At 39.4% G+C, this 18975-nt stretch overlaps 1 protein-coding gene across 1 annotated transcript in view; it reads left to right on the forward strand.

The window, feature by feature from the left end:
* Positions 1 to 18975, forward strand: part of man1a1 (mannosidase, alpha, class 1A, member 1) — a 235490-nt gene that overhangs the window by 165393 nt on the left and 51122 nt on the right. The window contains exon 5 of the mRNA XM_074685022.1: positions 13438 to 13532. Within this exon, the coding sequence (XP_074541123.1) occupies positions 13438 to 13532 (95 nt within the window). The remainder of the gene's footprint in view (positions 1 to 13437; positions 13533 to 18975) is intronic.

The following is an 18975-nucleotide window of genomic DNA, read 5'->3' on the forward strand; positions in this document are numbered from 1 at the left end:
AAATAAAGATTCACTTGGTCAACTCATTGACGTGTAGCTACGCCAAACAAAAGAGCAATAAAATTTGTTGTAATGACTTGACTAGTCGACAAACTGTTAGAAAGTTTGCCTTCCAGTTCGGCTCATTGACTTTAGGGATGCACCAATCAGATCCTGGTATCGAGTATCAGTGCCGATCCAGCCCCTTAAAGCTGGATCAGGTATCGGTGGGAGAGTATCGGTCCAGACTAGACATTAAGGCTAAACTATGATTTAGTCAACAAGGTATTAAGTTTTACAATCAAATAGTCATTTCTGTAAATTCTGAAGCATTTTTTAACAAACCTGCTGTTAAACATTTAAACAATTAAAGTTTAAATAAATATTAATTTCAGTAATTCCATATGTACACATTATTGTCTTTTACTCAAAACATTACCAGTCTTATCCCACAGTAGAGCATGCAGCTTATTATTTAACACTGGTATCAGGACCAGAAAAGTTGGATTGGTGCATCCCTAATAGAGATGCTGACAGCTGGACTCAGTTGTAACGAGCCACAAAACAAGAGCAAACTGCACAATCAGTTGCTCTGCTTTGTGCTCTGTCTTGAGATCTAATTCCCAACTTGCACAACTGATATTTGGGGGGAAAAATACCCACACAGATCTGTGCACTTTGCTCTTGTTTTGCATCTATTTGTGACCTAGGTCAAGCTGTTAGCATCTCAACTCTCTGCTGTACAGAGCTGCACTGTGCACTCTCGTCCTTTAATCCAGCCACATATGAGCTGAATTGAGGATTCTTACTTCTAACAGTTTGTTTTCACGTCAGAACAAAGCAGCAACTTCAAGTCTAAGAGTATGAGACAATGGGGAAGTGCTAAAGTCTGCTGTTTATCGAGTGTCCACTTGAGGCTGGCTCTGGAAGTACCAGAAGTCACCAACACACCAAGCCAAAAAAAGGCATTTTCACAGCAGAAATTAACTACTTACAGCCTGGTTCATTTTTTTTTCTATTTATATTTCTGCAGTTTACAGGATGTTAAGATCCCGAGCTCGCCCAATCGGTGGCACAGCTCAGCTCATGTGACTGATGGGCACCCTATAGCTGTACTTGAAGCTGTGATAGCCGATCTGCTTCAAAAACCTGTTTCGAAAACAGATGGGTGACGTCGGGGAGACTAAGTACATAAATTTTACAGTCAATGGTTCCAACAGAGGTGAGACAGTTATTACAGTTTATATCTAGCTTACTTCTTGAAGAACATTTTCTAAAATAGTTATCATGGAGATTGGAAATCTAATATTAGCAAACCTTAAAGGTGTATTATTATTCCTAAAATTATTCTTTTTTTCCGTCACTCAGAGGTAGGATTGTTGTTTCCTTGATCACTAAAAAATTTGTATATAAGTTAGTTTATAAAAAGACATCATAACACTCCTACTACTCGTGTCGGTAAGAATATGATATTTTCAGTGTGGATCATCCGCATAAAAAAGCACTTCTTGTTTTGCTCTAAATCATTTCATGATATAAAATATATGCAGACGACACCTTTCTGTGATTCTATTCTTTGTGAATTGTGATTCAAACCATGATGTTTTTAATGTTCTCGTAGTTTCAGCAGACATAACAGTGACTCAGGCTTTCTGTATATTAGTATGTGCATGAAAGATATTCAACAGAGGTCTATGGAGTAAACTTTTTTTTCAGTCACATTTTAATTTGTTTGAGATAATTACAGCACACTGGGGATTTGTTTACACCCTGTCTGATTCTTAATCTGATTGTGTTGTTTGCTCTGCTGGAGTCCATTAGATTGATTCTGCGGGGTCTCAACATCCCATTAAGTAAATGATTCAGTCATGGAAAAGTTTATTCCCATTTCATAACCGTAGCAATGCCAGGCTTTCACAGAACATCAGGGGCTTGAATCAGCCTGTTCGACTAGATGCAATGTGGCTAATGTGGTCTTTACATGTATGTTGTCTTTTACACTTCATTGGCTCTTTGCCTTTTCACTTTGTTGACAATAGTGTGAACTAATCTATACCCTGTTGAAACACATCAGTCATGTTTGTGTAACTGTATCGACTTCTCTGGTGTGCTTTCCTCCATTTAGAGAGCTGCTGCACAAATATCCAACAAATAGCCTCCTGACTGAACTTCATTACCATGTTTCATGACATTGGAGCCGCTGCTTTTGCAGAAACTTGGCTTTCCTCCTCTCAAACTGAGATGTTTGACCCTGAGCCCTGTAAATCTGCTGCTTTCTACTGAATGTGTTGTGTGGTTGAAATTGTTCTCGCTGCCTCTTATTTTCTTTGTTCTGGAAATATCCTGAAACCCAAAACAAACCTTCTAATCCTAAATCCAGGGTTAACCTAAAACCAAAATAGCAGTCTTAAAATACCACACAATGAAGGGTAGCGGGCTGAAATGTCTCGAAAGTTTGAACAAACACGGTAATTATACATACAAGAAAACAGAGCTCTGCAGGCAGACTCCCTGGTGGTACACGTTGCATGTATGTGTACAGAAACTGCATCTTAAACAGACTCAATCCTCTCTTTTTCCCTTCAGTCTTGTTCTAGGAATTCAATTACTTTATCATAATGTCCAAACTTTTCCTTAGAGGAGCTGTGCAAACTTTCTTCCTTTCTCTTTATTTTTCATCTCAGGAGCATTTTGTAAACTCTCTCCTAGTCTTTCAATATTTAAAACATACATAACTTCTTGTTTGGGTTTTGTCTGTGTGTTTGTTTGCAGACGACATCCATCTGTTCTGCCACATTCAATTTCTAAACTTAGCTGCATTTAATACTTCTTTTTAAATGTCAGTATTCTTATGAACACAAATATTAAATTATGGAATCAGTCTCTTAAATTAGTTGGTAGAAAGGGGTTTCTGAAAATACGCCTGCAGGGACTGTGAGCAGTCCTGTCAGTGCGACTTAAATCACTCTGTCTCGGTTATTTTCAGTGTGATACATTAATAATTACCAAAAAAGTTGATGCACAAGTCGCACTTTTGATACTTTTTCTTTCATCTACAAAATGAGCTGTGCCCAATGTGTGGTGTCACCGTAAAGTGTAAATTATACAAAGGAAGGTGCTTTGATCAGTCTAAGGTTGAGGTAGATGAGCCAACATGACCACCAGTCCAGCTGCCGTCATCACTCACTGCACATAATGGGAAATGATTGCAACTTTGCCACCATTAATGTATTTTAAAGAACTATTTTGCCGTGCAACCCAAGCTGGGATGCTGGTTAAGACTAACAAAACTGAAAAAGACACAGCAGTTATAGGTGGTTTTAGAAAAAGCAACACAGCTGCACAGAAACTGCACATTGCTGACTTTGCTCAATGCGACAGAGAAATTAAACAAAGGGACAATTTAAAGCTTTTTTGGGGGGAAGAAACCTCATGAAACCCTACTGTTATGACTTATTAGACATATTTATGGTAATTTAACTGTGAATTATGGGACCAGAATGTAAGCTAATGGACCAATACAGTATTTCATAAGCGGAATGCAAAGAATTATATCCCTAAGTCCCTAAATATCTGTTATCTTTGCACCATTAAATTAAATGCTCTGTTGGGGCGTTAACCTTGCTCAAGCCTTCCACTAATCAATGTTTATTTTCTACCATTAGTGCAAACTACCTGTTTTCATCCCTAGTGGCTGAACATGCGTGCAGGCCAAGAAAGTTCCAAGCTGTTCTTTTCTTATAGAGAGGGGATAATCTTTTCTATGGGGTTTTGACCATAGACTGTATACAAAGTGGACAGCATGGCTCCACCTTTTATCAATGTACAGTTTTGAAGTCACCAAAGAACTGGTGCTAAGTCTGGCTCTAGCTCCGAACCAGCCCTGGAACCAGCTTGGTGGAAAAGGGGTAAGAGAGAATCCAAGTGGAGCCAGGTGACAAAAAGACACATTTCTACAAAGTATATTCATGTTTTTGAGTTTGACCACAGCTCATCTGGAATGGCTGGAGAGGTGGATTTTTTTTTTACCTATACCTCAGCCAGCCACCAGGGGGAGCAGATTTTGTGTAAACCTCACTTAAAGTCTAGCAAGAGACTGTCCAATTCTTTTACAGTCTTTGGTTGAGTGATCAGAATTATGCATTTGATACGCCCAGGTGATCAGTTAGAAAGCCAGAGATTGATAAGTCTTATTAATATGACGAAACTCACAAAGGCGATCTATTTTTTTTTTTGTTTGTGTTTCATTTTGGAAGAAAAGTAACCAAGTTGTTGCAAAATAGGAAAATGTTGAAGATACTGTTTGAAAACCCTGCTTTGGGTTTCTACATTGCAAGATCTAGTCACCTTTCAGCCATCATTACCTGAAGTCAAACCAAAACACAGACTTGAATCAATGAAATGGACCCCACATTAGACTTTCATGAACTGCCTTCACTCTTGACTTGTTTTCGAGATAAAATTATTTTTTTCTCAAGGTTTATTGGAGCCCTGCTGGGCCTTGGCATTGATAAATTTAACATGTACTTTGAGATGTTTGGTAGTTTAGACCTTACTTACAAAGCTTGGAAAGTTACCTGACTACACCTGACTGCAGCTCTGGTCACATCTTGCACAAAGTTCAGTTTCATGATAGCAGCTCTCGCACATTTTCCTAAAGTACCATTTGATTCAGACCTTGGGAAAAGATCTTTGCCACAGAGTCTCATTTCCTCTGCAGTAAACCCAGAGTTTACTGTAATAAACTCTAACTCTAATCTTATTAACACCCATTTGTATCAGCCTCTTTGAGGCGCTTAAAGCTGTGTCACACCAACAGGTAAGTCAACAGCGCTAAGCTTTTTCCACTGATATCTTTCTCCATCAGTCCACATATTACAAAACATCTCCCTCTATCATCCCACAGATATTAAAAGAACTATCACAACATGACACACACGCAAAGGTACATTACTTATTTCAATAATACATGAAGAGGCTCTCCCTCTGTGAATATTTTGGCAGTAAAGCAGCTTGATGGTGCCTTCAGAAACCGTAACACACCAACGAGCAGAGATTCCTCTTCTTTAAGACTCACGGTGGAAAAGAAAGACACATGAAGAGAGTTTATTTTTCTGATGGATATCTCTGTCAGAGGCACCCAGGTGTGAAATGTGATTATCAACATCAGTGTTTTTACAGATTACATCAGCCTCCTGTGTGTGAGTCTCAGTTTCTGTATAATTCAGATGCTTATTAAAGCTTGTTGGCAGTTTGCTTGATGGTCTCGGACACAGAGTGTGTTTAATTTATTCTTCTGTGCGTCCCTGCCAGTGATTTTATTCTTCCCCTCAGTGTGCTCCTGGCATTATTAAAGGCATTAATCACCAGGATCCAACGCCTTGTTACGACACTTTCATGCCCCCGTGGTGCAGCCTGAAACACACACACACACACACACAGACACACACACAGTGGAGAAATGTGGTGTCACCAGTACGCTTTGGATTGAAAATGCTGTATCTTGTGGTCCTTTGATGGAGAAAGCTGGAGATGGCAGACTTTGTGGCTCAAGTAAAAGCATTTATGAATGAAACTTTTTTCCTAATTTATTTTCTATTAAAGCTTTAAAATTTAGGTGCCAACATCAGATTTCTTCTGACACATCACGGAAAACACGACTTCTGGGATCGAGTATGTTCCAAACAAACTGTCGACACTTTGACATTGCTGCCATCCCACACTGTCATCCCCTCACATGAAAACCACATTTTTGTTGGTTCTCTTTCTCGTCGAGCTCACACTAACCTTTCATGCCTGTGACTTTTGAAGGAAAAGGTGTCAGGCTGGCATATTGTTGTGACGAGTGGCCTCTTGAGCTTTTTCTTCCTCTTCACAAGTCTTCTCCTCCGCCATGCCCTCGTCTCTCACACCCTGCCGAGTGTTAGGCCCTTTGGGAACAGAGATGCTAGCGTGCTGACAGAGTGTATGACATTGTGTCACCTCTATGCGTGTTGTATGTGTGAATATGAATGGTGGGAGTGACTGGTGTGTAACTGGGTGGAATGGGTTCTCAAAGTGGATGATGAAATGCTTGTGTCAGATGAGTTGGTTAAATAAGACATACTAATTATAGACCCCAAATAATGCTCTACTACCTGGATGTAAACAATCACGGATCATAAATAGCATCTTACGGCCTAGCACAGTTTGAATAGCCGTTTGACCAGAGCAATGTGCAACCTGCACAGGTGTGTAGGGATGGGAATTGATAAGACTTCGTCAATACCGATGCCCTTATTGATTCTGTTGTGAATTTTCTTGGTACAAAAAGTAGCTTTACAGGTTTTCTGTCTCAACAACATTTAATCGAGTTTATACTGTTGGTGAATAAAATGTAATTGGTTCCTGAGTCTGGATATTTCTGGGCATAATTATACAGAAACAGGTAAAAAATGCACACAATGTGACTTTGATGTACTGTGTTGTAATACATAAATAATTCAAGTAGGCCATCAAGTGTCTCGAAGTGGTTAAAGCAATGGTTTAAGTTGTTTGGAACCTTTCCGTAGTTATAAAGTCAGCCATGAGCCTTTCCACTGCCTGTTAGCTTTTGACATCTGAAATTCTAAGTATTTTTTCCAATGACTTGATGTGATATGTTTCTATGATGAAAGTTGAAATTAAAAGCTGAAGTTATAGTGATGTATGCTAACTGCTAGCATATCAATGCAGTTTCCCAGATACATTAGCATCAAGCTTGCGCTATTTTGTTAATTTGGTAAATAAGGTGATTTATACCATTTCAAATGTACTAAATTTGAATCTCCTGAGAGAGAGAAATGTACATTTCTTTATGAAGTCAGTTCTTCAGTAAAACTTCAAGCTGAAAATCCTGAATCTGAGTTTTCTTGGGAAACGTTATCTAACTGCTAAGCTAAGATAGCTGCAGCAGACTAGTCGACGTAAGGCCCGGCAGCTCAGGCACAATGTAAAGAAATGATAAGGGAATTGTTAAGCACAAAGGCTAACGTTATCAATGGATAAAACATTTCTTATCGGTTCTCAACAGGAACCGGTTTTCAATTCCCAACCCTACAGGTGTGTAGGCTTGTTTTTAACACAGTTGAATTTTTTCAGTTGTGCTCTCTTTTCTACTCTACGAACACATTTTTTAGATACAGTCCACTTCATTCTCATTTTACCAGGTCAGCTGATGATTATGTTGCCCCATCCAAAGTCAAATGCCTTAAACAGGACAGTTATCTATCGTACCATCAATAATTTGGACTAATTGTCCCCTGAACATACATAAATTGAATGGCAAAAATTTTATCAGTTCTTCCTGATCCCATTTTGACCATTTCTTGAAAATTTCATCAAGATCCATTTGTTACTTTGTGCTCAGTTTTGGCTGCTTATTGGTGTTTTCTTGCTTTAAGACTAATCAGTCAGTCAGTTAAAATTTGAGTCCTGGGAGATAAGTCACTTTTAATCAGTCTTGTTATCTGGCTGGATCTTTTGTTGTTCTTCAATTTCTTCACTATCTATTGTGCAAGTGCCAGAACTCAGTACATTTTCAGATTTTCAAACTGACACGACGAACAAGCAAATTCTTTGTTTGCCACCCCAATAACTATCCTGGTAATGTTCTTATAAAACTTCACTTTGGTTATTTCCTGCCAAACAAAGTTTCTTGTTTGTGTGTTTGTACATCTGATAAGGTTAAATCAAAGTTACACCACTACGTCATGGATGAAGTGCTGATTTACATGTAAACTGAAGAAGTCAACTACCACTGCACACCTGACTCATTCTCACTCTTGTCCATAGACAGGAGCTGTGGCAGTAGTTCAGGTCACGCTCCCGAGTCTTTGGCAGCCGTGTCAAACAGTCCAACACGTCTTGTGCCAAACCCTGTCCTTTCCAAACTGCTGGAGTCAACCTGTGCCAGGAGCTCAATGTGGAAGTACTTCACTTTTACAGCCAACAAAATGAGACACCTAAGAGACACCATAACCCTTCAGCTATAACTGCTAGAAAGCTGTCCACTCAGATATGTTCACAGAAAAGCTGAGAACAGAAAACAGTAAGTAAAAAACACTCAGAGCTGATGGTTATTCAAGGGCAAAGAATGATTACACATTGCAGCAGAAGCAGCATGATCGTAACACATCAGAGGTGAAGGGCATCTTTGATAAAGGAGTCCAAAATCCATAATTAAGAAGCAGTTCATCAAAATTACTGTTAAAAAGCAACAAACAAAAAATTGACCTTTGTAACTCAAATATAATGAAACACAGTCTTTACCTGTAAAGACATGGAATTATCTAGACCTTCAAAGATGTGCAGTTACTGGCAACAAGAACATTCAAGTCTTAGAAGCTTGGTTTGAGGTTTCCATTAGGGCCCCAACAAACAGTTATTTTTTAGTGATCGATTAATCTGACGATTATTTTCACGATTAATCGATTAATTATAATTTCACACAGATATACATAATTTGTTTACCATCATTGTAATTTAATAATAACAATATAATATTTTCTTATATATTTTTTTAATAAAGTATAACAAATCACATGAATGTATTGTCACTTAAAGAATCAACAGTGCATTCAAAATAATAGAAATATATATTGTTATTTCATCAGATTAAGAGCTTAGTGGGCCAAAAAGGCAAATAAATAAAAATGTGTCCTCAGTCTTTTCACCTGCAGGTCAAACAGTTCACCCCATCTCTAGCAGATAACTCTAATGCTAACACTGGTTTAATGAACTCCTCGTGGTTTTCAAATGAGGTAACAATTTACTTAAAAGACAAAACGAGTTACCATACATTTCACAACATATAAAGGAGTGTATGTGGAATTTTGAAGCTCCTCTCCTATTGTTGAGCTCCCTAGCTCGTCATTGATCAGCCCAACATGTTTGTGTTTTAAGTGCTTGATCATTGCAGTCATACTGCCGTGCCATGCAAGGTGATTTTTGCAAATGTTGCAATTAACACACTGTGTGCTTTTACTCAGCGTGAAATACTCCCAAACTCTGGACATTTTTTGGACTAAGTTCTTTCTCCAGCTCTGCCATAATTTGTGTGTTTACTTGTTTCCCTCACCTGTCAGCTCGGCTTCACCTCTGCCACGCTGATCTGTTTACATGTAAGGCACACAGCCCCACAGCCCAGGTAATCCACACTCCAGTCAAGCAGGTGGCGGTGATGCACCTTCAGCTAGTTGCTAACGGCTAAACAATCTGAAAAAAAGGAAGGAGAAAAATAAACTGAAGACAAACTAAAACAATAATGGTGCAGCACAGTGCACTGATTATGGAAAAACATCGCTGATGCTTTTTCCCCTAGTTTCCATGGATTGGACTTGGTTCTTCAGCACATCCCACAGATGTTCCTCCAGGCCATTTTCTTCAATCATTTCTTCAATTGTTCAGTGCTGGGCCCATGCCCATCGTAGGAGCTTTTTTGGTGGGGTAAACAGTTTGAGCTCCAGATCCACATCTGGGAGCCTTGGTTGCAGGGTTTCTTGCCTTTCTTTATAGACCACTTGTAGTTGGTCTTAGCCACTGCCAGACCAAGAACAACCCTCAAGAGCTGCAGTTTAGCAGATGTTACGGCCTTGTTGGTCAACCACCACCATTTGGCGCTCGTCAAAATCATTCGCATTCCCACACCACCTACGTTTTATGCTCCCAGCATTTGAGCACCAAGGATAAAACATCACTTGCTGCCAACAAATTAACTTCACATGTCAGTGGTTATAATTTTTTACCTGATCTGTGAATGTAGAGGGTAAAAGTCTTGAAATGTTTTGCCACAAGTTTATCAGACTTTGTTTATGTAGGGCATCATCACCCTGATGTATTCAACTCGTCGATAAAACATCCCTCAGACTCATCCAGGACCCAGATCCAGGTGTTTGCGCTCATTTGCTCTTATCTCACAGTCGACTCCACATGGATTTATTTAAAGCAAACTTTTCAACACACTGCTTATTCCAAGTGGAATAGAGGTGAACTTAAGAGAAATATTGAACTTTTACTTTCCCAAAAGTGTGTCAACTGATGTCAGAACACTGAAATAGACACGGGCGTACTCGTGTTTACCAGCTCAGCCTGTGATTTCTTATTCTCAAAGGAATGAGGAAAAAAGTGAAACATCAAAGGTTTGTGAGTCCGGCTTTCTCCTGATGGACGGGTGACTCACCGCTGTTTAGGGGGAAGTTTGTCTTTCACTTTCAAGTTTGAGCTGAAGCTTTTTTATAGGGTGCAGAAAGGGAGATAAAGTTGTATATTTTACTTAAAGGAACTTTCTTTAAGCAGTCAGTGGGGAGAAATTCAAGAATATTCCAACTGTAATAAATAAAAAAAAAGAAACAATGCTGCAACCTCTATAACTCTTCACCCACGATCAAGCTCATTCTTTAAATGCAATTGGTTAATTGCTTCAGGTCATTCTGCAGCATTAAACTTATGTTAAAATTTGCATTGTGCCTTCTAAAATATCCCATGCATGTGTCTGAGGTGGTTTCTCTTCAGCTCTTAACTGAATCTCAAATTTGACTTTTTTTTAAACCTTATTTGATACATTTTACTGTAAGGCATCTTCTAATTACATTTCCACAAAGTGCAAGTGACCGTCCCAAAAAAGCACAGGGGGTAAAGAATCTGTGTAATTTTCTTCAAATTACAGAAGCAAAAACATCAATGTAGCTGCGAGCTACAATAAGGCAGGAGGATGATATTGGCAAAAGATAACAAGGACGCGTGGAAGTGCACAAAAAAGAGTAAAACGCTGGAATTAAGAAGAGAAAAACTGAGGGACAAAGGGAAAGATGAGCTACATCCATCTATCGTTAACTCATTGTTGTTCCATACTATGTACTATAGTAGGAAACCACCACCACAAACTTCATTCTACTTTAGCTGTCATTGAGTAGATGGCAGACTGAAAAAAAGAGACTTATTCTCAGTATTGTTATCAAAGAATATGGGTTCACAATGACATAGCATAGTTTTTGTTTGTTTTTTTCAATGATGTTAAGCAGGGAATCCTCGGTTGTGTTCAGGGATGGGTACTGAATTAGGTACTTCAGGTACCAAACCGATTCTATCCCAAAGGTACCATGTTTAGGTACCTAAATGCATCCTTGTGACTGTGAGGGAGTGGAAGAGTAGGAGATTCTCCATGCTGGACATGAACACAGCATTTCAAATTTATATATTAAGAAATAAATATGTTAAATTAAGAAACGTTGAGGTTTTATTATTAAACAAATTGATTTTTATTACCACATAAATACTCACAAAAGTACCAAAAATTGGTACCGTTGAGTCCCGATACCTATTGCCAGGTAACTTAATTGGAAAAAGGGTACAGAGGCAGTTTTTAAGAAGGCTCAGTCTAGACTGTTTCTCTTAAGGAAACTGAGTTCCTTTGATATTAGCAGGAGGCTCCTCAATGTCTTTTATCAGGGTATATTATCAATTAATCAATCCATCAATCAATCTTTATTTGTATAGCGCCAAATCATACCAAATGTTATTTCAAGACACTTTACAAAAACATTCACAGGTCTAGACCCGTAAATGTAAATAAAATTTTATTAGCAGAAACCCAACATCAAGACAAGATAAGGAGTCTTATCTTATCTTAATCCACCATGAGTACAGGACTTTGCAGCATTTAGCAATTTACAGTGGCAAAGAAAAACTTCCCTTTAACGGGCAGAAACCTCGGACAGAACCAGACTCATGTTAGACAGACATCTGTCTCGACCTTATATTAGCTAGTGTCCTGTTTTATGCTGTTCTTTGCTGGGGGAGAAGCATCAATTCTTTGAGGAGGACAAGACTTCTTAGAGGACAAAAAACAGGATCAACAAATTGTTTAAAAAAAAAAAAAAAAAAGGCTGGCTCAGTGGTCTGATGCACCCTAGACTCAATTGAGGTCATCTTTGACAAGAGGATTGGGGCTAAACTGAAAAATGTGCTCCTTGAAGACCATCCTGTTCATAGTATTTTTAACAGGCTGAGACGTTCTGTTAGTGAGTGTCTGGTGATGCCTAAGTGCTCTACTGAACGACTAAGAAGGTCCTTTATTCCAGCAGCAGTTTGTTATTTTAATGGACATTTATGACTTTGAGGCTCCTGTCGGTTCTCCTGGTGTTCTTGTGCTGCTCGTCCTGTTTTATGTTTCCATGTGTAGGTGTTGAAGGCAGTTAGTGAACCACTGACTTTGTATTCGTCCTTCATGATTATTGCATTATGTACTCGTTCTTTGTATTTATTTATGGTAAATGTCATGATGTGTATTGTGTGTATGAGTGGACTGTGCGAATGGTGGCATATGAGTTTCCCCATCGGGGACTAATAAAGCTATCTTATCTTATCTTATCTTACCAAGGATTGTATCCTTTCCAAATATGAAAGGTACCCATCCCGGGTTGTGTTTAACTCTTGATTCCAAGACATTTCTATCCAGCAGTTTATTGTATTGTTTAAGCAGAAAGACAAACTTCAATGTTCATGGTTGAATCCATTGACTGTAAAAAAAGAAAAACAGGAAGTGAGGTCCCCACAAAAACTGCACCCCCTGGTGACTACCTGCGGTCAAATTTTAAAACATAAATACACCTAGTAAAAATGTATCTCTCATCTGTAGTAGTATAGACTAGTACTGGGCTGGGTTGTGTTCAAGTCCTCTTTTAGTTTTTGAAAAAGTTCGTTTTCATAAGTAATAAGATGTTGAAAACAGGGTTTATGTCACATTTAGCAATGATTGACAGCTGCATGCTTGTGTACTTTTTTCAGGAATAGTAAGAAGGAGGGAGATCCAAGTAGAGATTAGACTTAAAAAAAAATAATAATCATTTTTTTAGTCACCCGGCTTTTCCACATTACTCTGGCTGCATAGTAGCCGTGCCTCTGATTGGGTATTAAAACTGTACAGCGGTAAAAGGTGGAGCCATGCCGTCCTTTTTATGTATAGTATATGAATCCAATTTATCTGTAAAAGCCTCTTACACTTTAAAACCTCTGCTTTCTGCAATGATTCTGACATTGTTTGAGCATTTTTATGTCTGAAAAATGAAATCAAAGTGGCACATATTGAGTCCTTTCATCCTTGTACAGTTGCCTTTGTGCTGCATCTGTATATCTGTGTTTTTTCCTTTTTATGCTGATGCAGAGCTTTGTGATGAGATAAAGATATGAAGTAGAAAGATGAGGTAAGATCTGAGCTGTGGGATTGTTTACTTGCACGATAACCTATTACCAAGTGAAGCTTTGAGTACTGACTGCTGTTGTTGCTGAAAAATGGTGCTGCAGAGGGTTGTTTCATTTCCTTTGTACGTCGCCGTGTCTCTCTCCAGGGTTGGCGAAGAGAAAGTGAAAATCCTCTTTGAGCGAGAAGGAACATCTTGTAATGAGGTGCTGTCTCTTTCCTTCTCTTTCTTTCTTCTCCAGGTGTACCGTAAGAAAGCGGTGGAGCTGGGTGAAAAGCTGCTGCCAGCCTTCAAAACGCCCACTGGCATTCCCTGGGCTCTGCTCAACCTCAAGAGGTACAACACACACACTCACTCACACACTTTCTGTCTCTCACAGCGGTCCACTCTGGTGGTATTTGAGGCAGCAGGTCTGTTTTCATGGTTTGATACTTTAAAGAGCTCTTTGGTCCGAGGCTCGATGTAAGCCGGCTGAACACAAGCTCTCTTTATTCCCCTCTCGTGCTGAGCTGAGATGTTTTAGTTTTACATGACAGAGCCCTCTTCTCAGACAGATGTTGTTAGTTTTTCTTTTTTTTTCAGCCAGGACTACGTGCCAGCGGCTGCCTCCCAACACTCAAAAGACAAACCAAAAGTTTCTGAACACCCAGACAAGGTGAAAGGCCACAAGTCAGCCTTTATTAAGAGACGCAGTGAAGGGCTGCCTCAGGGTTTGAAAGCTGAACGTGCACAAAAAGACAAACACACGCAATTCACTGACAGAGATGTAAATGAAATCTTGTTGTTCTGACACAAATCCTCCGACACTCATACGCTCTCAGCTGCTCAACCTGATTAAGGATGTGTTTCCTGATCTCCATCCCCAGTAACTCTGCAAAAACATAAAGCTTCCACATATGGATAATATATTCAAAATCAGTGCATTTAAGAAAAATGAAGGAAGTTAAAGGGTGTTTATTAATCTATTCATTTATCACATCTAATGATCATTCATTAAGGCTTTATCAGAACATATATACTCAGAAATCCAAGAGGAAATTAATAGAGTGTGACTTAAATTGGATTTTTCTAATATAAGAGGAGAAACATCCTCCATTACTGATGTGATGACTGGTGTAGAGAATGAATTCACACCTTTTTAATTAAAGAAATGACAGTGATAAAAGCTGCTTTATGAAAAACCTGTTTATTTACCTTTTGAATGGCCTGAGTTAAATGGAAGTTTTGAGCCCTGTTTCCACAAAGCGGTCCGGTTTGGATCAGTACAGTTTGGTACGAGCCACATCGGTAAGCCTGATCCTGTTTGTGTTTCCACAACCAACTGTCCCCTTCTTGGTAGGCAGTGTAGAAGCCAGATGCAGATAGCTGTGTCAGCTAAGTGCTAGCTTAACAGCATAGCAGGACGGTATAGTGTACCATGCTTTGAACATGGCAGGGTTATATGTTGTTGTTAATTACCACTGTTGTACAGGAAGTGATGATTCTTTCGACCAATCAATGGACTGCAGTGTTTCTACCTCCACCTTTTGTGGTCAGATTGGCACCCCAACAGAAGGGTACCAAAAAGTGGGACGGTAGAGATCAGTAATTTGGGACCTGTCCTGATTTTACAGAGACAATCCAAACTGAACCGCTTGGGGGGAACGGGGCTTTAAGATCGGCACTTAGGAGTACCAGAAGCCCAAAGCAAGAGTCAACAGCAATAGCCAAATAAGCTGTTGGCACTGACAGAAATAATTCGGCAACTTTTTCATTCACTCAGCTCTGCTGCTCATCTCACAAATGTATATTCCTCACCGATGAGGTCAGGATTGTGCCAGCTCTCAAAAAAGTAAGCTAGCTCAAAGTTCAGTTCACACCACTTAAAATGAACTAGTTCACCTTAATAGTTCATTTTTGAAAATTCTGAACTTAGTTCATGATCCAAAAAATAAACTTGTTCACATTCTTTTTTTCACTAGAAGTTCTCTTGTAGCAATTCCTTGAGTTCTCTTGAGCTAATTCCCCAAATCTATGAATCCTTGTATGCTGTTATAGAACCACAGACAGAAAACCGTAACCTTAACTGTGTTGTGTGAATTTTCTGCAGAATGAGCCATGCTGAATGTACAGAGAGCTGTAGTAGTAGATCTGAGATCACAGAGCTCAGCACCTCCCATCACCTGTCTGACCTCCCCTTATCTCTCGACACCTTTCAGTGCCTCTCAGATTGTGAGCGGCCGCTCACTGCCTCAGGAGCGAACTTCGCTCACATCCCCATTCATGTGTAAAAAACTGAGCTGGTTCAGCTCACTTTTCATGAAAGTATAAGCACGCTCAATGAACATGCTTTTTTTCACTAGGGGTTCACTGATCCCATTTTTCTGGCCAATCACCAACCACCGATCTTTAAAAGGCTTGACCTGCTGATACCAATTTTTATTTTTTATAACTGACAGAATATATCTTCAATGTTCCCATCTTATTTTGTTGAAAATCATTGAACAATACCTGTGAAACAATCAAATCTCTATGTTTTAACCTTAACAACTAATATAGTGTTAAGACTAAAAAGCAACAATGGCTGGCTGTCAGACCTTACTGGAGGTATATAAGATCAGATTCATATGTAAGGATGGGCAGAAAATCAGCACATATTGATCGTCCGACCAATCGATTGGTGCATGTCTAATTTTTAGTCATTTACACACAACACTGAATGTGGTACTTTTTAAAATGAAAATAAAAAGGCTTTCCAACAGTTAACAATTTATTGCCAGAAGTGATTGTTACAACAAATGAATAATTAACCAAATGCAAATTTCATTACATTCGGTGCGAAGTTTATTCGTTTCTTGTCCAGTTTAACAAGACGTGTCGCTACACTGTGAATAAATTGGGATATATTGGTTTTTCCTGCAGTTTGTTTTGGCATCATATTCAATTCAGTCTACATCATAACCAGCTGAAAAACAGGCGCTTAAATGCCCTGTTTTTAATCAGGAATATTCTCATAGTCACCAGTCTTTTCTAAAACTAGTGCCAAACTTTGATTCTGTGAACCACACACAGAGACAGCTCAATGAGTCTAACACACCACCTGTATCTGTGTGAACCATACAGAGGATCCACCATCACCGCCACTCAACCTCGGTCAACCACAGGTGAAGAGGATGAACTTTTTTATCCGTCATTTTCTCTCCATATCTCTGTCCCCAGAGAGCAACTCGACTCTGCTGATTGTCAGTCGTTAATTAAAAGGCAGGTTGTCCCGACGATAAACGCTGTGACAAATTAATTTTCTCTTTCCCTCTATGGGTGAACGGACTTTGCACCCCGGCCGTCCTCCCCTCTAGAGTGGAAACACCCCAGGGAGTAACTGTGTGTGTGTGCATGTGAGGAAGTGTTTGTGCGCTACTGACATGTAAGAGTGTGTGTGTGGGAGTGTGTGCATGATTCCCCAGAGGCCTGAGCAGATTGGTGATGATGATGACTTTACCTGCATGAGTGAGCTATGATAGCTTAGAAGCACACACACACTTTTGCACACGTTATGACAACACAAACACACAAAGACATCAACACAGTCATTTATGCACTGCTGAACAGGAGCCCAAACTCCTGTTTCCATCCAAACATTTGCTTTTTGTTTGTGACATGTTCATTTAAGACGAAACACGAGGAGCAGAGTCAGTTTCCTCGAACAAACCGGTAATTTGCTGAAATCCTTTCTTCAGCTCCAACGACTGATTCCTGGAAATGGCTTTGAAGAAAATTTTAGACCCACTGAGCATTTTCCCAAATTGGAGGTTACACATGCATCAGTGCTCATGTGTTGTGTTTACAGTACAACTGACTGGAACAATCATTTTAACAAGCTGCATGAACAAGAGCGGTGAGACAGCAAAATGCAAATCAGGGAGGTCAAACATGAAAAGATAATTTGAAGTTGCACCTTTTTAAGTGTTAAGGTGTTGCTTCAAGTGCTTTAGAAACATCTAAAACATGTGCAAAACAATAAAAAGAGCTATAACCATGCAGGATGGATGATTAAAGCTGCATAAAATATGGTAAAATGAGCATTTCAAGAGCAAAGTCGTAAAAGTCGCGAGGATGAAGTTTTAATTTTATGAGGTTGGAGCCGCCAGAGATAAAAGTTGTAGAAACTGGGAGAAAAGGTCATAATTTAACAAGATCAGAGCAGTATATTCACCAGAATGAAGTCATTATGTTACAAGATTAGGGTTGTCAGTCACCAAGAATGACATCAAGGATGGTCATAGCATAAATAACGTACACTGCTCAATAAAATAAAGGGAACACTTAAACAACACAGTGTAACTACAAGTCAATCCCACTTCTGTGAAATCAAACTGTCCACTTAGGAAGCAACACTGACTGACAATCAGTTTCACATGTTGTTGTGCAAATAGAATAGACAACAGGTGGAAATTATAGGCAATTATCAAGACACCCCTAATAAAGGAGTGGTTCTGCAGGTGGTGACCACAGACCACGACTCAGTTCCTGAGCTTTCTGGCTGATGTTTTGGTCGCTTTTGAATGCTGGTGGTGCTTTCACTGTGGTAGTAGCATGAGACAGAGTCAACAACCCACACAAGTGGCTCAGGTAGTGCAGCTCATCCAGGATGGCACAAGAAGGTTTGCTGTGTCTGTCAGCGTAGTGTCCAGAGCATGGAGCGCTACCAGGAGACAGGCCAGTACATCAGGAGACGTAGAGGAGGCCGTAGGAGGGCAACGACCCAGCAGCAGGACCACTACCTCTTCCTTTGTGCAAGGAGGAACAGCTGGAGCACTGCCAGAGCCCTACAACATAATAATAATAACAATAACTTTATTTATATAGCACCTTTTGAAAACAAAAGTTTACAAAGTGCTTTTACAGGAACACAAACAACAACAAAGCACAGAAACACAAAAACAAAACACACAGTTCAAGGGGCAATGTGCAGAAAGACACCATGCATGAGGGCAACAGGAAGCAAAGTCAGGGACCCAGACAATACAAGAACCATACAACATAAAATGAGACCATGAGGACGGGGATAAAAACTACAAACATAAACTCAGTGAGAGAAAGGAGGAAAAGGCAATGGAAAGGGCAATAAAAGACAGTTACAAACAAAATCAGGACATCAAATATGAATATTATAAAATTGTAAAATAAATATGAACAGAATAATGGAAGAATAATGATAATAAAGCAGAGATATAAGCAAACAATAAAACAATTAAAGGCCTAAAAGGTATAAGTAAAAGGTTAAAAGTGAAACAAGCGTGAATCAAAGTTTAGTAAAATCAGGATTAGAATAAGGTAATTACAGTAATAAAATAGAATAAATAAATAAGTACATATAAATAAGGAGGGTGGACTTAAAAAGGTAAGAACAATAAGACAGAGAAAAACTAAATAAATAAATAGATTAATCCAAAAAAAAAAAAAAAAAGATAAGAGAGCAAAAAAATGAAAGATGAAAGACAAAAATGACCTCCAGCTGGCCACAAATGTGCATGTGTCTGCTCAAAGGGTCAGAAACAGACCCCATGAGGGTGGTATGAGGGCCGGATGTCCACAGGTGGGGGTTGTGCTTACAGTCCAGCACCGTGCAGGACTCTTCACATTTGCTTTTGATTGGCAAATTCTCCACTGGCGCCCTGTGCTCTTCACAGATGAAAGCAGGTTCACACTGAGCACATGTGACAGACGTGACAGAGTCTGGAGACACCGTGGAGAACGTTCTGCTGCCTGCAACATCCTCCAGCAAGACTGCTCTGATAGT

Source organism: Halichoeres trimaculatus, unplaced genomic scaffold, assembly GCF_033239565.1.
Source record: "Halichoeres trimaculatus isolate MK-OKI-2021-1 unplaced genomic scaffold, fHalTri1.1 fHalTri1_scaffold_13, whole genome shotgun sequence".
Classification (NCBI taxonomy): domain Eukaryota; kingdom Metazoa; phylum Chordata; class Actinopteri; order Labriformes; family Labridae; genus Halichoeres; species Halichoeres trimaculatus.